This window comes from Oncorhynchus nerka, linkage group LG4, assembly GCF_034236695.1.
Source record: "Oncorhynchus nerka isolate Pitt River linkage group LG4, Oner_Uvic_2.0, whole genome shotgun sequence".
Taxonomy (NCBI): Eukaryota; Metazoa; Chordata; class Actinopteri; order Salmoniformes; family Salmonidae; genus Oncorhynchus; species Oncorhynchus nerka.
Genome location: NC_088399.1, coordinates 75742550 through 75766162, shown reverse-complemented (window position 1 = coordinate 75766162; position 23613 = coordinate 75742550). Strand labels below are relative to the sequence as shown.

General features: G+C 44.5%; 2 protein-coding genes across 2 annotated transcripts in view; both read right to left on the bottom strand.

The window, feature by feature from the left end:
- rpl14 (ribosomal protein L14) overlaps positions 1–23613 on the bottom strand; it is a 155305-nt gene that overhangs the window by 21402 nt on the left and 110290 nt on the right. The window lies entirely within an intron of this gene.
- Positions 1322–15841, bottom strand: topaz1 (testis and ovary specific TOPAZ 1). The gene is made up of 20 exons (XM_029658564.2): positions 15689–15841; positions 11389–14440; positions 11239–11306; positions 10942–11054; positions 10592–10641; positions 10303–10379; positions 10135–10199; positions 9825–9908; positions 9472–9535; positions 9147–9298; positions 7618–7707; positions 7203–7330; positions 6618–6678; positions 6349–6520; positions 5357–5463; positions 5083–5248; positions 4817–4969; positions 3019–3222; positions 2727–2910; positions 1322–2618 (listed from the first exon to the last, which is right to left on the bottom strand). The coding sequence occupies exons 2-20, from the start codon at positions 13776–13778 to the stop codon at positions 2417–2419; spliced, it is 4530 nt and encodes a 1509-aa protein (XP_029514424.1). The 5' UTR covers positions 13779–14440; positions 15689–15841; the 3' UTR covers positions 1322–2416.

Sequence of the window (23613 nt, the reverse complement as noted above, 5' to 3'; positions counted from 1 at the left end):
TTTTGTCCTTTTCCCCAAGCATTGTCCCAGCCATATTCACGTAAGCAGGAAGAATTAAGTCCTTAACAATAGTATGGGGCTTGCCTGTCCTAGCCACTCGGTAGCTCACCATATAAGACGCTTCTAGACCCTTCTTATTAATGGTATCTGTTGCTTTTATACATGTCTTACAACTCAAAAGTCATCTTTATTCTCGCTCAAAAACCTCCTGTGGCTTATTTTTCAAATTGTCATGTTTCGTTTCTAAATGTCTGCACTAGAGTGAAGGTTTACCGCGAGAGAGTAACGGTTAACGTGATTGGATGTTAATTATTTGACTAGGCTACATGTATTTGACATTGTGTTGTTATTTCCATGAATTTTATTTTTGGTAGTGAAATGAGGCAACTCAGGCGAGAAAAAAAAAAACTCACCCAAATGTATAGCCCATTAGAAAATATAAATGGACTGTTTGAAAATGTGAACATAAAAAACACCAAAAAGTTTTTATAAATGTGAATCACATTTTTATTTTGGCGTACCCCTGGCGGCATTGCACCCCCGTTTGGGAATAACTGTTGTAATCGATGCGTTGGGAGACAGGGACTTGGTGTGGGTGAGGAGTCCAGCTGCAGTGTTTTGAACCATTTGGAGCTGATGGCGAGAGATCTGTGTCATTGTTATAGCATTGGAAGTCAAGGTTTAAATGACGGAGGGTCTGACCAAGAGGGAGGATGTAGATGAAGAGTAATGGAACCAGCAGAGCCCTGGGGGATACCCTATATAACTGCATCGGAGTCTGAGGTGTAGCCATTTAGGGAGCTGTAGTGGGTCTGTTTTATGAGGTATGATAAAAGGTAGGAGCAGTCAGAGCACATACACAGGTGATTCCTGCAAGGGTTAAACCCACGACTTTGGCATTGCTAGGTCCTTTCCCCTTATCACCGGAGCCACATCTTGCCTGACGACTCAGCGGAATTCAATTCAGGGAGTTCTATTAGACTGCAACATACATTCAGCGATTGGCTCATCTCTAACAAATCAAGAGTATCAAAATTGATAAGGTCGTCGTCAAATAGGCTGGCTCTGGCCCAGCCCGTCAGTTTCTGGGACCAATCAGAAAATTGTAGGAGATGGGAGGCAAAACCAGACTCCTCGTGGACATCAGTTTGGCTAGAGTGATGTGGATGGATAAACCAGGCAAGAGCCACACAAACACATGATTAATAATACACACAAAACCAGACTCCTCGTGGACATCAGTTTGGCTAGAGTGATGTGGATGGATAAACCAGGCAAGAGCCACACAAACACATGATTAATAATACACACAAAACCAGAAGTCAGTCAGTAGTAGTTTATTTTTCCTTTAAGAAATACAAAATAAGACTAAAACTAAATAGAAGCTTCTAGACGGTTGTTCCAGAAAACAATGTGTTTTACACAACCAAACATACCTACAGTAGAAGATGCTGAAATACTGTTCATCGCTAGAACCGGCGATAGACTTAGAACAGAGAACCAGGTTCTCGACAATCACTTTGAAGCACGAGAAGAATTGAATGATTTTGCACTGGAAAAGGAAACAAATAGGAATGTAAAGAAATCAGGGAAGTCGTAAACACTGATGTGATTCCAGCTAGGACCATTAGGTTAACTGGGATCAAAAGGTCTGTTTGTGTCTCAAAATCACAGTGAGATCATAGAGTTTTGGGACACGCTTGCTTTCTTTACAATAATAATAATAATACTGTTGTGAATTTATTCCATTAAAATGTAGCATTACTGAAAGAGCTGACTGACTCAAAATGAAACATCTTAGGCTTTTAAATCTGCCTAGAAACAAATGCTAAGGAAAATAAACATTTTCTGAAACAAACCTTGTAGTCAAGTATGAATGGGACCCAGTTCAATACTGACATTCTTTAATCTTTTTTACATTTCTTACAAAACAGTAAAATCTAGCTTCACAATTGTTCAAGTGCCTCAGAAATGTGCAACAAAAAGTGTTTAAAGACAATCAAGCTAAATCAAGCTAAAATTAGAGAACTTTCAAATAAACCACATTTTTCAAACAAAATCTAGTCAAAGCCAAACAAACTTGGAAAGTTCTTCGTACTTTCGCCTCCATTCAACATTTCCTTTAAATTAAAACGACTTACAATGAAAAACTCAACATACAATTAAGTTTTGTAAAAAAACTCAAACAATTATAGGCAGTTCTGATAGTCTTTTCTTGATATAAATCCCTTGATCAGATCAGCCTGTAATGTCTAGATGCTGCAGGTTAAACTTCGAAGAGTGTCACACACACGGCCATGGAAGTGTTCAGTACAACCTTGTCCTGTTCCAAACCTGCCTGGTATTCCCAGAAAGAACATTGGTCGGTATTCCCAGGATGGGAACGTAGGTCAGTATTCCTGGAACACTTTTATTTTTAGGAATGTGTCCAGACCTCGTTGGCCCAGGTGTGGTTGTGTCGGAGCCAGCGGCGTGCGGTGTGTGTGTCGACCGTGAACAGCTGTTCCTGACAGGAGTTGACCGCTGTATAGTGGACGGTCAGTTTAGGGTTGGGGACGATCGCTGCCGAGAGGAGGCGACTGCCTGCCGCCAAGTACTCACTCTCACGGTCCCCTGTTCTGTAGAGGGCGAGAGAACCATTAGTATGTATAGTCAACTGCCAGTACTAGACATTCGCTTTCAGTCTCCAGTCCTACAGGAAAACGCATGTATGCGCACACACACACCTCTTGAGTGTGATGATGATGGATTGTGGTGTGCCTGTTGTGTTGAGGATGGTTGTAGCATTGAAGGTGAGGACCATCTCAAAGGCCAGAGCTATCTCCATCTCCCCCAGGGAACAGGGAACGGTCAGTGCTAGAGAGCCTGGCACGGACTTCACACCAGGGTAATAGCCTAGACACAGGGCCTCTGAAACACACACGTCGCTCTCAAACTAGTGTTTCCTAATAAAAAAAAAGACCAATCTTATTTTTGATAGATAACCATGTTTTATTATCTAGTAAGTAATAGACTCACGTTTGAAGAGCGCTCTAGCCCGTAGCCAGATGTTTTGCTTGCCCAGTTTGTGCAGCAGAGTGTGCAGCAGAGGAGGGTCCACAGCCAGGCTCTTAGACAACATGAAACCCAGCGTGTCTGAGGCCACAGTCACAGTTTGTCTGTCGACACATGACTTGAGGTGACTGTTGAACAGACAGCCGTATATGGAGATGTCTGCTAGGTCTGGGGGAGGGTCACACACACACACACGGTTGGTAACGTCATAAATAAATATGCAACTCACTGGTACCTCTTGGGCCATATACACTACCAGTCAAAAGTTTTAGAACACCTACTCATTCAAGCGTTTAATTTTTTTTTTCCATTGTAGAATAATAGTGGAGATATCAAAACTATGAAATAGCACATGGAATCATGTAAAGAATAATGTAGTAAAACATTTTTTTTAAAGTGCAATCAAAATATATTTTATATTTGAGATTCTTCAAAGTAGCCACCCTTTGCCTTGATGACAGCTTTACACACTTGGCATTCGCTCAACCAGCTTCATGAGGTGGTCACCTGGAATGCATTTCAATTAACAGGTATGCCATGTTAAAAGTTAAAATTCTGGAATTTATTTCCTTTAATGTGTTTGAGCCAATCACTTGTGTTGTGACATGGTAGGGGTGGTATACAGAAGACAGCCCTCCTTGGTAAAAGACCAAGTAAGGAAAGAGAAAATGACAGTCCATTACTAAGACATGAACGTCAGTCAATATGAAACATTTCAAGAACTCTGAAAGTGCAGACACAAAAACCATCCAGGGCTATGATGAAACTGGCTCTCATGAGGACCGCCACAAGAATGGAAGAGCCAGTGTTACCTCTGCTGCAGAGGACAAGTTCATTAGAGTTACCAGCCTCAGAAATTACAGCCCAAATAAATGTGTCAGGTGTTCAAGTAACAGACAACTGTTCAGAGGAGACGGTGTCAAATTGCTGCAAAGAAACCAGTACTTAAGGACACCAATAAGAAGAGACTTGCTTGGTCCAAGAAACACGAGCAATGGACATTAGACCCGGTGATATTTTTCCTTTGGTCTGGAGTCCTAATAGGAGATTTTTGGTGCCAACTGCCAAAACAGATGTGGTGTGGGTGAACAGATGATCCCTGCATGTGTATTTCCCACCGTAAAGCACGGAGGTGGTGTGGGGGTACTCTGCTGGGGACACTGATTTATTTGGGCTTAGTGGGAATATCTTTTTTTCTTTCTTCCACAGGACAATGACCCAACAACTTCAGGCTGTGTAAGGGCAAGTTGACCAAGGAGAGTGATTTTTTTTTTATTTCACCTTTATTTAACCAGGTAGGCCAGTTGAGAACAAGTTCTCATTTACAACTGCGACCTGGCCAAGATAAAGGAGTGATGGTGCTGCATCAGATAACCTGGCCTCCACAATCACCCGACCTCAACCCAATTGAGATGTTTTGGGATGAGTTGGACCGCAGAGTGAAGGAAAAGCAGCAAAGTGCTCAGCATATGTGGGAACTCCTTCAAGACTGTTGGAAAAGCATTCCAGGTGAAGTTGGTTGAGAGAATGCCAAGAGTGCAAAGCTGTCAAGGCAACGGGTGGCTATTTGAAGAATGTCAAATATATTTAGAATTTTAAAACACTTATTTGGTTACTAGATCATTCCATATGCGTTTTCATAGTTCATGTCTTCACTATTATTCTACAATGTAGAAAAGTCCAAATAAAAACCCTTGAATGAGTAGGTGTTCCAAAACCTCTTACCAGTAGTGTAGGTTGGTGAGACAGTTGGGGTGTGTACCTGCAGGTTCCTTAAGACCAGGCAGGTTAGTGAGGACCTCCAGTGTGTCTCTGTGGGATGTTATCTCAGCCAGTCGTACCAGAACAGTTGTTCTCTCCGCTACGTCCTCCACCGAACACGGCCACACACACGAACTCAGGAACCACTCGTTATCTACAAGAGGTAACATGTAACACACACACAGGAATTCACTTGAAACTTGGTTTCCTGTGTGTGTGTGTTACATGTTTACATTGGAGTGTGAGTGTGAGACATGCATTCGTTACCTCTGAGTGTATTGAGTGCCCCCTCAACACTGTCGCTCCTAAGGAAAAGTTCTGTAGCTATTGTGATCAGGTGACAGCGAGAAGCTCCATCCTCGTTACCGAACAGTCCCTTCAGAGTGGAGTAGTTTACCTTTAACCTGGATAACACATCCACCAGCCTCCGGCCCTTCACAGACAGAGAGAGAACACATACGACCTGCATCAGACTCTCATACACACCAATATTACAGACCACATCAGCCTTTGATCCAGTGTGAGAGAGAAACACAGTTACCTTGGCCCATTGTTGTGTCTTGTGGTATCTGAACATCAGAGAGACTCCTATTCTCCCCAGGAAGCTCTTGATCAGACCATCATCCCAGTCCTCTGTCTCCTGGTACACTGGAACAGAGAAGAAAACTATAACACAAGAATGAACAATTTTACTAAGTTACAGTTCATACGGAAATCAGTCAATTGAAATCATTATATTAGGCCCTAATCTATGGAGTTCACATGACTGGGAAGGGGCACAGCCATGGGTTGGCATAGGCACACCCACTTGGGAGCCAGGACCAGCCAATCAGAATACGTTATTCCCCACAAAAGGGTGTTTTTTTACAGACAGAAATTCTCCTTAGTTTCATCAGCTGTTCGGGTGGTTGGTCTCAGACGATCCCGCAGGTGAAGAAGCCGGATGTGGAGGTCCTGGGCTGGCGTGGTTACACGTGGTCTGTGGTTGTGAGACCAGTTGGACCTACTGGAAAATCTCTAAAACGACGCTGGAGGCAGCTTATATAGAGAAATAAACATTCAATTCTATGGCAACAGTTCTGGTGGACATTCATGCAGTCAGCATGACAATTGCACACACCCTCAAAACTTGAGATATCTGTGGCATTGTGCAGTGTTAAAATTGTACATTTTAAAGTGGACTTTTATTGTCCCCAGCACAAGGTGCACCTGTGTAATGAAAATGCTTTTTAATATGCCACACCTGTCAGGTGGATGGATTATCTTCTCCTATGCCAAATGTTCACTAACAGGGATGTGATGTTCACACCAAGTGGAGAAATCCATTTTTTGTGCATTTGGAACATTTCTGGGATCTTTTATTTCAGCTCATGAAACCAACACTGCATGTTGTGTTTATATTTTTGTTCAGTATAATATCATCCCAGTCCTAGTTCTCCTGGTACACTGAAACAGAGACAACAAACTAATACACACTTTCTCATTCATTCATTATCAATGTTCAAAGACCTGTCTATCTCTGTAGTGTCTCACCTGTCTCAGTGAAGGAGGCGAAGGGCAGGGCTAGTCTGTCTTTGTCCCCCTCGAGCAGCGCTATGGCAACGCAGCCGCTGAAGTGCTGTAAGTCGACAAGGCTTCTGTGGGAGTGGCATATGGAGCGGAAGACTACACCCAACCTCCCCCAGTCCTCCTGCTGGGAACACAACTAGATGGAGGGAGGGAGAGGAAGGAGAGAGAGAAATGTGCCAAAATGATTACATTTAGATCAAACAAGCAACAGAACTAGGAGAAAAATACCTCACCTCCACGAGAGCATGGGCCAGACTCAGCGCTTCAGGAGTGGGAGCGTCGGTGTTCATCGACCTGGAGTGATGGACAAGTCAAACAGCCAATCAACCAACACCAATGACAAAATAAAAACATGGGCTGCGATCAGTACGAAAAAACAATGTGCAATGTTAAAATCAACAAACAGTACTGTACGACCAAGTTCAATAACAGTATGATTATATGGCGGCCTAGAGATCGTATAATGCACAAGTTTTGCCATTTCTCATTGCCACACCCACATTGAGCAGACTAGCATCCTGTCCAGAGGGTGCACTTGTACAACAAGTGGTCTCATGCTACAGAAACAGGAGAACTTCTCCTATGAGCCTATGACACCTCGCCACACCCCACCAAACGTGACTCAAAGGCTTTTGAAGAACGGTGCACACCGTTTTGGGGAAACGTCACTTTCAGTACAAACCATCACGCAACGTAGTAAACATTGAATCGAATTGAACGCACCCATGGGTTTCTCAGCCAGTACCAAAACAGCTCCTAAAACAGGCTTGGGTTGCCAGGTACAGGACTGACCCGAAGGTGTGTGTAAGATGACTCACCTGTGGTTGCCAGGTTTAGTTGTGTAATTCTCAGGTGAGTCTGCTGGGTGGTATTGTGGCGACTGAAGGAACATGTGTAGGACACGCTCACATTGGTCCACATTTAACCCCAAGCCTGCATCCACCATCTGAACTCACACCATTTAGATCAGCAGGGTCACACGCTTTACTTAAAACAAATAACTGACAAACAACAAGTCAGCTTCAGTGCACACACACCAGAGGAGGCTGGTGGGAGGAGCTATAGGACAAAAGGTTCATTGTAATGGCTGGAATAAATGAAATGAAGTCAAAACAAGGTTTCTATATGTTTGATACCATTCAATTTATTTCATTCCAGCCATTACAATGAGCCTTTCCTCCCTATAGCTTATCACACAATCCTCCACTGACAGAGACACATACACCTTAGTACCTTAGAGGTGAGTTGAATGAGTTCAGGTAAGATGGATTGGTCTCTCTCTCCCACATAGTCGAACAGAGCCAGGAGAAACGCTGGACTGGGCTAGATGGGGGAGAGGGACAGTCAAATAATACCCGTTTGCTTTGCTGACCACTAGGGGTGTAACGGTACACGTATTCGTACTGAACCGTTCCTGCACGGGGACCTCGGTTCGCACACAAATGAATATATAAAAACAATCTACTAAAACACTAGGCCAATAGGCTATGCCTACGCTGCATTGTATGCCATTGCCTCAAGTAACTGAGCTGAAAAAACATTTGTAGGGCATATTGTTAAAACAAGAGCCTATACGCACATAATAGAAATGATAACCTTAACTGGCACATTCCTTTTGTGAAGCCGGGAACTAGTACTGAACGATGGCGAGTGGTGGGGGTCGATCGTCCATCATAGTTTAAATCTCCAGTTTGGGAACATTTTGGCTTCACAGTAGATTACAATGGCGATGGACAGAGAGTTGCTGATAAAACATTAACAGTATGTCACCACTGCTCAACGCGAATAGCCTATGCAGAGTGGCGCGTGTAGCTTGTCGGCCAATCACAAGTCATCAAAACGGCGCTATAGTCAGAGCCTCCGTGCGGCAAAGCAAGTAAGGAGATTATGTAATCAAAGGAAATTGTTGATTTAAATGAAACGATTATGCCACAAACGACCAAGAGTCAACAGGTAGGCTGCTACCTAATCTAAATGGAGGTGTTTTTAACGGTAGGACAGGGAGAGAAGCACATGCAGCCTCAATTAGCCATACTAGCTAACTTAGCCAACTTGCTTTCTCAGTTTGATAGAGCCAAGACAGGTACTACTTAATCATATTGGATGATAAATAAACTCAGTTATTTTACTAGCTCTCCCTCCTCCTCGCTCCCTGTGTACACACACACAGCAAGGCCCCTCCGTCGCCATGCTAGAGCGTGTCTCCCTCGCACATTACCATCTCTGGTTATTAAAGTAGCTAACAAATATACTTTGCTGCTGCTTCCCTCAATCAAATCAGACCGTGTCTGGACCAGACCAGGTCTATGCAGAACTGGCCTTGTTGTCTTTGGGTCTTTTCGGAACGGGATTCTATAATTGATTTATTTATGCATATCGGGTCCAGGTGGGAAATCCCCAGGTCCATGAAGACCTCTACTTGAGAGGCCCAACATAATAATCCCTGTCACAACGAAGAGAATCAAATCAAACTTTGCCACGTGCCGAATACAACAGGTGTGGACATAACAGTGAAATGCTTACTTATGAGCCCTTTCCCTACAATGCAGAGTTCAAAAGTAAGACAAATTCTAACATCTTTAACAGAAATAGTAACACAAAATTACAATGAGGCTATATACAATACAAGGAGTACCGGCACCGAGTCAATGTGCAGGGGTACGAGATAGTTGAGGTAATATGTACATGTAGGTTTGGGGTAAAAGTGACTACGCAATCAGGATGGATAATAAACAGAGTAGCAGCAGTGTGTGTGTTCGTACCAGTATGTTGTGGGCAGTGCTGACGTGCAGCACCGTGATGATGTCAGACAGAAAGCCAGCTTTGAGCAGAGCGGCCAGGAGAGAATTCAGGACCAGAGGGGTGTGGTAGACACCTGGAGGACTGAACTGGTAGTACGACGTAAACACTGACACTGAAGGGAGAGGTGGACGGAGGTGTGAAAGGAGAGAAGGGACACGGACCGTAAGCGAGAGCAGGACAGTGAAGCGTGTCAAAGAACCATCCATCTGTGTTGTTCATGCATCTACCTCAGTCAGATATGTCTGAGGAGCAATCAGCACTACAATTTCATCAAAACACACTAACCTGCCCTCTGCAGACAGACAGGGTTGGAAGACCTGACAAACCTCAGCACCGTCTCCACACAGAACTAAAAGAAAATAAAACGCATGAAATAGTCAAGACATAACGCTCAGCAATCTTCACATGGAAAGAATTCACAGGTCAACCAACAGACACCATCATATCCATTAAGCCTTCCACTTGGCATGAACATTATCAAAGCTCGAGTTCTTAACCACATGCAGAGGGTGCTCTTACATCAGCAGTGCTACCAATTTGGACTACAGCTCCATTTATTTTCCATAGCTAAATGTTTTTGCTACGGTGCACCCTAATGAAGAGGACCCAGGTGGTTGTTGGAGGCAGTAGCAGCCTACCTTCTCGTCTCCTCTCTTGGGCACATGGAGGAACCAACAGGTCTTATGGAAACAGTCCGACATGCTGAAATAGTACTTGCAATACTGAGGGAGGAGAGAGGGAATGGAGGAGAGGAGGGAGGAAAGGAATGGAGGAGAGGAGGGAGGAAAGGAATGGAGGAGAGAGGGAATGGAGGAGAGGAGGGAGGAAAGGAATGGAGGAGAGAGGGAATTCATCAAATCTGTTGTTTTTTTATGGATAACTAGGACAATTCATAAAAGTATATTTGTATAAAGACAAATATAAGTAGTTTTATTATGAGGTAGTTACACTGTCAAATTGTCTTTGAGGGCCGGTGTCTGCTGCCGCTGGGTCTTTACATGAGGTTGTATGTCCTGTGGAACGACATGAGTCAGTTCTCTCTGCGGCTTCACATCAAAGCTGTACAGATACAAGTTTTCATTATGTATTGTGGATGTTGTGTGTCTTCCCCCTCACCTTTGCACCAGGAGTCTCCAGTCATCAGATAAGGCAGTGTGCTCTTAAATGAGTTCAGAGACTGGAAGGCCTGGGCTCTGCAACACAACTTAATCATCATTCTCCTTCACCCCTGAACCATCATTGCCACCACTACCCTTCTCAAACATCATCATCTCTCTGATAGAAGTGCAGTGGTATGAAAGGAATGAAGTCTTAATGAACAGTACTATTGCAGAAAGAGCAGTAGAGGTGTAGTGTTGGAGCAGGCCTACATGGTATATTGTATTAGTCAGTGTAAGTAATATACCTCTCAGAGATCTCTGCCTTCATAGGACTGTAGTTGTAGTCAGTTCCACCCTGCTCAAACACACAATACAGCAATGTCACAATTGTACTTATTCAAAAGCAGTTTGTTTCCTGAATTGAACCCAATCATGGTTTATGCTATGAGCATCTCTCCCTCTGCATATATAGATCTGTAAATTGTAGATCCTCACCATACTGCAAGTCAGCTTATACTGCATATTCTTCATCCTGACTATGTGTCTAATCTGTTAGTACAATATCTGTTGCTGGCAGCACCTATTCACTGAGTCAAATTCTGCAGATTGGTAAATGTACTTGGTGAATAAAGTGATTGTGATGCTATGAGCTGACCTGGTCTGGATGTAACGCGTGGACAGTAGGGGGCCAGCTGTTGCTGTGGACCAGGTCAGGCTTAGGGTTGGAGCTGGCTACAGGTCTCCAAGATCGTCCTGCACTCTCCTCATCTAAACACAAAACACACATTACAACAGGTTTACACTATCATCTTATTGACCGACAAAAAGAGATTTATCAGAATTTCACACTAGTTGGTTTTCAGTCTTTCCATAGTTTATATTGTGACTGTGTGTATACACACACACACACACACACACACACACTTCTATTGACCCTTTCAGAGGCACAAACCTTTAAAGTGGGTAATTCTTCTCTGGTCAGTCTTAAAACCAGGAGGCCCATCTGTACCCGTGGTGGAGCTAGAAGACAAAACAGAGAGAGAGCATTTTCAAAGTCCTGTATAAGAGGTAGCTAACAAATTCAAAATTAAAACGATCATACCTTTTCTCAGTGGCCCATGAGGGACCTGCACCCGTGAGTAGTAGGGCTCTCCCTGCCCCAATGGTGGTCCTGGCTCTAGGGGCCCTTCGTCCCCTGGTTGACCCCAGCATGGGTTCAAGGTCCTGAGGCAAGCTGCCAAACAGCTCTGGGTCATCTAGGAGAACATCTACAAGCAGGATGTCCTGCTCGTAGGCTGTGAATTCATCCAAGAGGTGAGCTTTGGGGTCACTAGCCAGCTTGACTTTTGACCCTGCCCTAACTTCTACTTCTTGGTGTTGAGTGTGTGACCCGGAAGAGGAAGGAGTGCCGGCTTCCTGGTTCTCAGACGAGACCTTAGTACAGGAGGTGGACTGATTATGATGATCGACATCATCTTCATCAGTACAGGGCTGGGTTCTAACAGGCTCTAGTGTCCCCTCTTCACCACATGTACCATCATCTTCATCAGTGAAGGATTCCTGGGCCTGTGTTCCAACACCTACTGCACTGGACAACTTATCTTTCTGGTCTACAAAGTCATCACCCTCTTCTGAGTAGCTCTGTGTCTGCAGCATCAGGCGTGTTATGCACAGCATTGGTGTTTGACCTCCAAGAATCCCAGGGGCGAGGTTACTGATCGTGGCCACCACAGCCTCTCCCTCTTTGGGCTTGCCAAGCGACGAGCCCCCCTGTGTGCTCTTCTGCTCTGGACGCTGGTGCTCCTGCTTCTCTGGACTGGAAGACTCACTGCCTGGTAAAACCAAAACATTCAGTTCTCCACTCGCAGCCGCCTCTCCTTTCATTTCATCTCCCTCTCTGCTCTGCACCTCCACTCCCTCTGCCTTTCTTTTTTCTTGAGGCAGAAGTGAGGAGCTGGATGAGAGAAAGGAGGATTCAGCTGAAAGACAGGAGAAATCTGGTGGAAGAGGGGATGACTCTGCTGAGTGAAAGGAGTTTGAGTGAGACGTGTCGGTCTTACTGTCCACAGCTGATGGGGAGGATGTTGCATTGAACATAGCCCCACCTTCATCCTTCCTCCGAGGGGAGGAGGGAGTAAGAAAGGAGGAGGGAGTAGGAGAGGAGGGTGGTGGGGATGTCTCTATGTTTTGGGATGCAGATGAGAACAGCAGAAAGGCGGCAGTGGCTATGTCACTACCGACGCCTATAGGAGGGGGGGTGGAGGCTGTCTCACCGCCGCCACTGACTTTAGCTGGAGGGAAGGTTGAGACAGAGTCAGTTTTGGGTGGAGAGAGGCAAGAAACAGTGTCTGTGTCAGTTTGAGAAAGGTTGGAGGAAACTGAAAGAATTGGATCAGTTTCACTGTGGTTTTTGGGTGGGGTGAGGAGGGCGGAGATGGTGGGAGCTTTAGGTGGAGGGGATATGGAAGCTTTGTTGCGATGGAGACCCCTAGTTCTGAGTTGGGACTGTGGCTTCTTGTGACAGAGAGGATGGGATGGGTACACCTTGCTTGAAGTGTCAGGAGAGAGTGAACACTGGGTCACGCTCTCATCCTCTTCTCCTCTTCCATTGCTCATGTCTTTCTCTTCCATCATGTTTCCCTCTCCCTTCATCCCATTCCTATGAGCATAGACCTGGTAGCTTGTCTGTGGAGTGTATTCAGTGAGTGTACAGTGAGAGGTGAGAACTCTGGTTCTCTCAGCCCTCACCAGTGAGTCTCCATATCCGTTCACCAAGGCTCCATTAACACAGCCCACAGCTGATGACACAGACTCCGCTGGGGGTGTCAGTGGTCCATTTGCGTTGAGGACTGATGATGTCACAGAGAGTGACTGTGCAGAATCAGGTTTGGGGAAGGGCCAGGAGAGGTAGGTGCGTGCACAGGACAGGTGCAGCCTCTTGATGTAGGCCACCACTCTACGACAGGAGAACAGGTCTTGGTCCTCAGTGTCGCTGTCTGAGGGGGGGTCTACTCCCACTCCGTTCTCCACGGACCAGGGAGACAGCGTCCCGCTGGTAGGGGACTCCAGTGACCTGTCACCTCCCCCGGGCCCTCCCCTCCAGCCTCCATCCTGTGTCATAAAGTGGTGTGATCTCACAGGAGCATCTGTAGCGTTGCCATGACTACGACTGACATGACTTGTGTGTAAATGCGGCGGGACTTCACATGGCATCTCAGACATCGTCCCACTGTCTTCAAGGGAAGCGATAGCTATCCCAGGATCCAGTTCTGGTTCACTTGGACTAGAATGTTTTTGCTCCATTAGGTCTCCGTGGACATAAACCAATCTCATCCGCTTAGCAACTGGCTTTCCTGTTTCTACGTCATCACTTCCTGTTCCAGAGTCTTCAAGAATGCCTCTGTCATGCGTTCCAGCCCCGCTTGACCCCCTGCTCACCTGCTGCTTACCTAGTGAGAGACAAGCAAAACCATTGGTGGAGGCTTCAGACATGCCGCGATCCGAGGCAGCGAGAGATGCAGAACGATTTGACTCAGTCAATCTGTGCGCCCCCGTGTGCACGCACTGGTGAATTTCAGTCTGCGTCAAAAGCTGACCATTCTTCCCACACTGAGAACAGTGATGCAACTTCTTTCTACTAATGCGCTCCCAGGTCGTCTCACTCCCATGGCTCCCTCTGCTGCAACAACTAGGGCCTAACAGACCAACTTTGCTCCGATAGTCCCACTTGAAACAATGCACTACTTTGGAAGTTCGGAGTTGGGCCGGCAGCAGGCAGGAAAAGCCCCCAACCGAGACGTCACATACTTGAGCCACATCGCAGAGCTTGACCTTGGGGTACCTCCCTATCCAGATCACCAGCTTCTTGGGGGCCTTAATGGTGGAGGTGAAATTCTTCCTGGTTTTAACCCTGACCTTAGGCTGCTCAAGCCCTACTACTCTGCTGAGGACGCTGGCCCTGCCTCTGCCTGTCACTCCAACTGGCTCAACAACCCTGGTCAGCTTCCTTCTCTTAGGGGGCGTGTATTTAATTTCTCCACACAGGGCGCAGCACAAGGTTTTGACCACTCTCCTGACTGACCGCTGTGGACAGGATGGCGAGCTGAGAGGGGGTTTGGGGCGATGGCGTGTAACAATGGGACTCCTATCAATATCTGGAAGCGGAGATGAACACCGTCAGTTGATCTAAGTTATTTTAAGCTAACTATGGGTGCATCTCAATAGTTTCAACTGGCTTCCTCTCCTTGACTCCTCTCCTTCATTTAACTTCACTAGAATATTTAGAACAGGAAAAGGCCTACACTCGTCCAGTTTTTTGACGTCAGTGCAAATTAAGGGAAGGAGACAAGGGGGGAAACCGGAGATGAGGGAAGGAAAGGAGACGAGGGGATGAAGTCAATTACCACTATTGAGTTGCAACCTATAAACTAAGTAGTCTGAAAATGCATCTACTTCAACCAACGACATATAAACCCTGGATTGCTGATGCTATGAAGCAACCGGTTGGCCATATTGGCACTCCAGGAGAAGCAGTCCACCATAGGAATTAATGGAATTCTATATTATTTCAATTAACTGTTTCAAGGACAAAATTACAAGTATTTAAGTATTTTTGTGTTGTAGTTGGGACAGTAACATTAGCACTCTAATAAAATATATATATTTTATTTTTAATACATTTTTTTTTATGTTTAGCTCACATAATATAATTTAAAAGTATGCATTAAGGTGTAATAGAATAAACGTGTCAGAAACGTAGACATTGTAGAGTTGTGCCAGAAACGTAGACATTGTAGAGTTGTGCCAAGGTGGCTGTGAGGTGGCTTCAATACAGCGCCCCCTGTCAGTCATCCAGGGTTTATACACAGACTTCAACTCATTTTTAGCATAAATAACGTGGAGATTAATTGGAAATCTAGCTTACATCAGTTACAATCGCTTGAAAATCAGGCTCAAACGTCATAAAAGTTAACTAGATCACTGAATTACCCATACAGACTTCTCAATGCATTAATACAAATTCATGCAACTTTAAAGCTATCTAGCCATGTGAAATAAATGCCTGCTAGTCATCAACTGTCTCCTGGGAAGCTAGAAATGCAGACTGCGTGGAGCACAGCATTCATAATGTAATTTTGGTCGACAATGTAACAGACATTTCAGAAGCAACAGCTAACTGAGCTTGCCTCAACAGTGACGTTTCATTCATTGCCACAAGTGGAGTTAGCGCCAGAGTGAGCGGTACTGATTACAAGCCAGCTAGTTAGCTTAAATGCTAGTGGGCTAGCTAGCTATACCTAGCATGTTGAGGCAGGCTAGCTTGCATTCGAAACCAGTCAATCACATTATCGATGCAGTGCTCCATTCAATACGATAAAATTGTAAAACATGTAGTATCTTACTTGAAATCCCATTAAGTAGTGAGATTGCCCTTTTTACGGCGTGGCCGGCATCCCCTTCGGTAGATTCTGCACCTCCTCGTTCTGTCCCTGCACTTGTTGCAGATCGTAAGTTCTCAACTTCAAACTTTCCTTCGCAAGTTTCAAAGCAGCACTCACCCGGTTATTGGTTCTTTTTCGTGACTGCGCTGGAGACTGCTCTTCAACTGCCTTGTCTGACTCTAAACAAGAGACGTTCCTCCTGCGCTCTATTGATCGTGTTCTTCTCAGCACAGATTTTCTAGTTTTCTTGGCCAATGTCGCTGGAGACTTGCCACGCTCTCACTCTGGACTTCACCGATAGGTCGCTCTCTATGTAATAAGGTCGCTCTATATGTAATAAGAAACGTGCCTAGAGTTTTTACCCTTGGAAATTGCTTGGTTAAAAGTATTGATTTTATCAGTCAGTTCGTTGGAGCCCTCACTGCCAAAGGACACCGCGAACTGCAGCCTGCAACAATTCTTTCTTATGCCCCGTTGTCACCCTATTCGGCCTAGTTGCATATTTCCTTCTTGTGTGAGGTCCCCCGACTTTAGCCTGGACATATTTGCTGCTAGTATATGGCCCATCTACTTTCACCTCAAAATCATTCCCAGTGCTCAAATGCCCATTGTATTTAAAATAATTTATATTGGACAGCTCCATACCTTCACATTCAGTCAATGGTGGTGACCTCTGTTCCCCACTGTCTGCTGGCACCGCAGTTGTTTTTCCGACAGCTGTCTCACTCGCAAGGTGCCCCTTTTCTGTCCCCAAGTATGGGGGGAAATTATGATTTTCGGATTTCAAAACTGTGGATTCAGTGTACCCCAAAACAAAATCATCCTTCGTTTTCAATTCGCTGTTTTCCTCGTTTTGTGAAGCGCATTCCAGAGTTTTCCTGATGCTGTTAGGATCGCCATGTGTATCGCCGGTTGGCGAGTACAACACTTTGAATGGCCGTCTCCGTCTGGGCACGTTTGGCAGTCCATTATTGCCTTCAACTTTCAGCACGCTTCGATTTAATTTGACCCTCCCGGTAGATGGGAGCATGGTCGCATTTCAGAGCTATTTTATCAGCGAACACGAAAAATATTTTATTTGCACCGTTTTTTCTTTACTTTTTGTCAATGCGTTATTAGAGTTTGATAAACCTTGCTGAAAAAAATCTGTTCAAAAGCTAACTTTGAAAGAAGAAAATGTAAACCAAAATGGTCTCTTCCCACTAATAAAATAAACGTAAGTTTAACTTAGGCAACGGGAAATACCATGCACGGGCTATAACTATTTGTCGGATGATAAATAAATAACACAAATGTCAAATTCAGACGCTGGCTAGTAGGCGAAAATCGCTCCATTCAATTTCGATGCAAATGGAGATTTAGTAGGGCTACGTGATAAGAATGTCACCGAAATTAGTAGCCCTACACGACTTGTTTACACAAATTATTCTTACAAACAACTCTGGTTTCAAACGTTCTCGTTAATTGAAAATGTTATGTAGAGCCTGTCCAGGCTAGCATTCCCTGCCTCACTCCCCATTTAAATCACACCTGTTGCAGCGGAGCTTGATGCTATCCTACTGGGCATGCGCATAGCCACGAACGTCCGACAATTGACATACATTTTCTTAGATACTGTAGCCTAGGCTACATTTTTCATTTAGTCTATCCTATCAGAGAAAGTCAAACATAATGAATAATTCAACATATAGGCTATGAGTTTGAATGCTGAGCATGATCCCATTATTGTTGATCCCAAAAGTTGTCGATGGATGCAGGTTAAAGCCCCAAACCAGAGAAGCTACAATAACTATACCTTTATACACCTCACATAGATTACATGGCTACAAATACAAAATGGACACAACACAGGACTAAAATTCAATATATCTTTATTGTCTATGAAAGGTAGTTGACAAGATCATTGGAAAACATAAAAAAATAGCACTATGCAGAGATCTGTATATAATGACGAGATGCTCATGTCTCCTTCATAACAATAGGTAGATCTTTGACAGATTTTGGCGAGTGCTAAACCTCTCGCTTCGACTCTTCCTCTCTGTACTAGGATAGCAGAAGCCTTCTTTAATCATTATGTCAAAACAAATCAAAGTGTATTGGCCACGTGCACAGGGTACAGTGAAATGCTTGTTTGCTAACTTTCCTTAACAATGCAGTACAATAACAATATCATTACACACGTCCCAAAATTACAAATAGTAATAAATAGTAGAAGAAAAAAAGAGTAATAAAAACTATTATGAGAAGTATGTAGGGTACATAATATAATATATACAGTAGCCTATGATTGAGATAAAAATAAGGACGGTTTAATACAAGTAGTAAAGTGAGTAAAGGGACTTGGTATAGCAGTTTAAATAAATAGTAATAATAAGTTGTAACAGCAGTGCTGAATGTGTGTGAGTGCGTGTGCGCGAGAGTGTATGTGTATATGTGTCTAGCAGGCCAGATAAAGGCCAGGTTGTTCTAGATTGTGTCACATTAACCTTGTGTCCTCATTGACCTTTTGATTATTGTCTAGTTGTGTAGTGGATTACTTTAAGGAAAGACTTTTTTAAGCTGCAGCTGTGGTCATAGTCAATTTACACACAGCCTACGGGCCATCGCAACACCTTACCTACACTACCATCCCATTTCATATAATCACAACATACATTATACAAAACCAGAGGTCTGGGATAGAGAAAGTCCCTTGTGTTGGGAAGTAGGCGCCGCCCTCTTCACTGCAGAGGTTACGGGTGAAAGGTATTTGACATATGTATTTAGCCCAGCTCTGGAAGTCAGGGTTGAGGGGTCGTAGGTGAGAGGTCAAGGAGAGACCCTGGTGTTGGGAAGTAGCCGGTCTCATCACCACGGCGGCCTGATTCACAACACCAGCTGCCCCGCCCTACCGGACCTGACCAGTAGATGGTGCTCCAAATTCTCGGCCCTACCAGACCTGACCAGTAGATGGTGCTCCAACTGCCACGCCCTACCAGACCTGACCAGTAGATGGTGCTCCAACTGCCACGCCCTACCAGACCTGACCAGTAGATGGTGCTCCAACACCAAACACAGTGGTCTTCTGTCCTGAGGGGAAGGGAGAAGAAAAGAGGGACATACAGATGATTGAGAGAGAAAAGTGTTAAGGGACCACTAAGTTCCCTATAAGCGCTAATATGACTGCAACATAGAGAGGGAGAGAGAGAGAATAAGAGATAGAGAATATGAGAGATGGAGAGTGAGAGATAGAGAGGGAGAGAGAATAAGAGAGAGAGAGAGAGAATACGAGAGAGTGAGAGACAGAGAGATAATAAGAAAGAGAGCGAGAGATACACAAAACGAGCAGGAGAGATGAGCTCCTCTCACAGCCAGGGAGGATCCTGGGAGATTCGTTAACTGATGGGCTTTTACCCACAACCCCTTGCTCTACTGCCATCACAATCTGAGGCCTGACACGACACCCATCGCTCCCTATGCAGATTTTATAATCAGGGTGTGTGTGGGGGGAGAGAGGTTAGAGGAATATATAAGCTTTTACTTTGCATTTCAAATGATTGGGGATTAGTACTCGTATAAGATAAATGGGAAGAGAGAGAGTCAGCTCAAAGTCACAAGTCAGTCAGTCACTCGTCTTACTGTAGTTGACTTTCATGCACGATTTCTAATCTCATGACTTAAAGGAATCGGAAAAGCGAAGCAGACGTTTCTGGCGTTTGGCAAAAAAACTTAAGTTCTCTAAAGCCTCCATAAATGTTGTTTCATCTTTACATTCTCCTCTCTATGTCTCTCTCTTTCTTGAGAACTTCTCAAACTTTGTCTGTCTACCATGAGGTCCCTAATATTTTGGGTTGTAAACTGAGGGGTCTTGGTGCTTTATGAATGTTATGGTTTTAAAAAGCCTGTCAAAGAACCTTCACATATTATAACTGGGGCCCAGAGCTTTGTTTTGGTCAGGTCAAGTAACTTTAATTTAGAGCCATAGAGTTGCAGGATATTGCAGAGTATCACCATTAGAAAGACCATGTTAATGATGAGTTTGGGTTTCTATACATCTCTACTCTGATCTCAGGAAGCAGAATCAATCATGGAACTTGGCCTACCAAGAAGACAGAATGATCAAACATATACCAACATGGAAATACTTTCCATGAATCCAGAATAACAAAAAGTAAAGATGAAAGATGCTGCATGCAGTGGAGGCTGCTGAGGGGAAGACGGTTCATAACAATGTCTGGAACAGAGCATACGGAATGGCATCAAACACATGAAAACCAAGTGGAAACCATGTGGAAACCAAGTGGAAACCAAGTGGAAACCATGTGGAAACCAAGTGGAAACCATGTGGAAACCATGTGGAAACCAAGTGGAAACCATGTGGAAACCATGTGGAAACCAAGTGGAAACCATGTGGAAACCAAGTGGAAACCATGTGGAAACCAAGTGGAAACCAAGTGGAAACCATGTGGAAACCATGTGGAAACCAAGTGGAAACCATGTGGAAACCAAGTGGAAACCATGTGGAAACCAAGTGGAAACCATGTGGAAACCAAGTGGAAACCATGTGGAAACCATGTGGAAACCAAGTGGAAACCAAGTGGAAACCATGTGGAAACCAAGTGGAAACCATGTGGAAACCAAGTGGAAACCATGTGGAAACCAAGTGGAAACCATGTGGAAACCATGTGGAAACCAAGTGGAAACCAAGTGGAAACCATGTGGAAACCATGTGGAAACCAAGGGGAAACCAAGTGGAAACAATGGAAACCATGTGTTTGATGTATTTGATACCATTCCACTGATTCCGCTCCAGTCATTACCACAAGCCCATCCTCCCCAATTAAGGTGCCACCAACCTCCTGTGGCTGCCTGCTGTCTGGTCATATGAGCTCAGTAGAACGAGAGGGAGAGTTGATAGACAGACAGAGTAACTGCAGCTGTCTCAGTGGGAAATACACTGTAATGATCGCTCACACACCCTCTATCCAGGGACAGAGAGAGGAAATTTGAGGGCTTGTGTGTGTTTTTAATGTTATGTAAAAATGTAGACTTTCCCCCTGCATTCCCTTTACTGTATTGTATCATATCATATTGCATACTTTATTCTATTTTATTACATTAAGTTGAATTGAATGTCATTAAATTCCATTTGATTCTATACCTGGCCAGTGTAGAGCTGGAGAGAAATGGAACAGACAAGGAACAGTTCTAGAAATCACCCTGGATTCCACATTCTAGGGTTGTTATAGAATTCCTTAAATAGCCCTTTCTTCCACATCCTATATGGTTGCCATGGCATCCAGCATCCAGCCTCCAGCTTTAAGAGAACGCCCACAAGCTTTTAGAAATGTGGACCTATACTGTATAGATTCACACCGTTGTCTCTGCATGCAAGAGTGTCTAATAATACCTATAACATACCCCCATTTGGTTATGATGATGCTGGTGGTGGTGATGATGATGATGATGATGATGGTTTTATGTATACATTTAGGGTTTTGTCATAAGTGTGTGTAAGTTCTCTCTTTCTCCATCTCTTCCTCCTCACAGTCAGTAGTTCAGTCGGGTGTTGTATGAGAGAGAGAGATAGAAACTTCCTGTTATAAAACTCTCCCCAATTAACCTACAGGGAGGTAGCCATTTTGTTTCACCTAGCTCTCATTCCGACTGGGTTTGAACCATCTGTACGACACAAAAGTGTGTTAGCCCACTGAGATAAAGCCCTTGGCATAGGTTGTAGGACCTAACGCAAGTATTCAGGTCTCAGGCAAGGTTACCCATTGCGCCATAAACAGGAGAGGTGAAAATAATATGGTGGATTGTCAGAGACTTAGTGGGAAATTAGCTTTGAACTATCCGGTCTGATCCGGTCCTATCCGGTTGTTAGACATTCAGTGAGGATGAAGAAGATGAGACGAGGAGAGGAAGACACTAGACCATTGAGATGCACTTTGTATTTTCCCTTAAAACACTCAGACAGACAAACAGTGTGAATACATTGGGCACACCTCAACACTTATGCAACTGTAGATTGAGTTGGAAAATAAAGATGTCGAAGCTGGGAGTCAGAGAGCCAATCTCAAGTGTGGTTTGTGTGTGTCAGAGTAGAGGGGGAAGGGTGGTGACTGGATGTGGGTTTCACTCTCAGCTAAAGAGACACACGCACATACACACAGCTTGATGGCCGACTCATGACCCTATCCCTGCTGTCCTCATGTCCCCTACCGAGAAAACTGGAGAGAGAGAGAAAGAGAGAGGGTGGGGGAGGGGGGTCAGAGACTGACTAAAGATGAATCTCTATAGGGAACCCACCTCTGTCTGCTCTCTCTTTCTCGCTCTCTCTCTCTGCAGTAATAAAAGATAGTAATCTAATGGCTCCATTCTATTCAGCCACATTGGAAGAGTCATGAGATGGAGAGAGAAACATAGAGAGACATAGAGAGAGCGATAGAGAGAGGGCTAGAAAGAGAGAGATAACGAGAGTCATACAGAGAGAGAGAGAGAGACATACAAAGAGAGGGAGACATCGAGAGACAGAGAGACAAACAGAAAGAGAGACATCGAGAGACATACAGAGAGAGACATAGAGAGACAGAGAGACATACAGAGAGAGAGAGAGAGACATAGAGAGACAGAGAAACATACAGAGAGAGAGACATAGAGAGACAGAGAGACATACAGAGAGAGAGACATACAGAGATAGAGAGAGATACAGAGAGAGAGACAGAGAGAGAGAGAGAGAGAGACATACAGAGAGAGAGAGAGAGAGAGAGACATCGAGAGACAGAGAGAGAGAGAGAGACAAACAGAGAGAGAGAGAGACATCGAGAGACAGAGAGACATACAGAGAGAGAGACATACAGAGAGAGAGAGACATAGAGAGACAGAGATACATATAGAGAGACAGAGAGACATACAGAGAGACAGAGAGACATACAGAGAGAGAGAGAGAGACATCGAGAGACAGAGAGACATACAGAGAGAGAGAGACAGAGAGACATACAGAGAGAGAGACAGAGAGAGACATACAGAGAGAGAGAGAGAGAGAGATACAGAGAGACAGAGAGACATACAGAGAGAGAGAGAGAGAGAGAGAGACAGAGAGACATACAGATAGAGAGAGAGAGAGAGAGAGAGAGAGAGAGAGAGAGAGAGAGACAGAGAGACAGAGAGACATACAGAGAGACAGAGAGACATACAGAGAGAGAGAGAGAGAGACATACAGAGAGAGAGAGAGAGAGAGACAGAGAGACAGAGAGACAGACAGAGAGACAGAGAGACATACAGAGAGACAGAGAGACATACAGAGAGACAGAGAGACATACAGAGAGAGAGAGAGAGAGAGAGAGACAGAGAGACAGAGAGACATACAGAGAGACAGAGAGACATACAGAGAGAGAGAGAGAGAGAGAGACATACAGAGAGAGAGAGAGAGAGAGACAGAGAGACAGAGAGAGACAGACAGAGAGACAGAGAGACATACAGAGAGACAGAGAGACAGAGAGACAGAGAGACATACAGAGAGAGAGAGACATACAGAGAGAGAGAGAGACATCGAGAGACAGAGAGACATACAGACAGAGAGACAGAGAGACATACAGAGAGACAGAGAGACATACAGAGAGAGAGAGAGAGAGAGAGAGACATACAGAGAGAGAGAGAGAGAGAGAGAGACAGAGAGACAGAGAGACATACAGAGAGAGAGACAGAGAGAGACATACAGAGAGAGAGAGAGAGAGAGACAGAGAGACATACAGAGAGAGAGAGAGAGAGAGAGAGACAGAGAGACATACAGAGAGACAGAGAGACATACAGAGAGAGAGAGAGATACAGAGAGACAGAGAGACATACAGAGAGACAGAGAGACATACAGAGAGAGAGAGAGAGAGAGAGAGAGAGAGACAGAG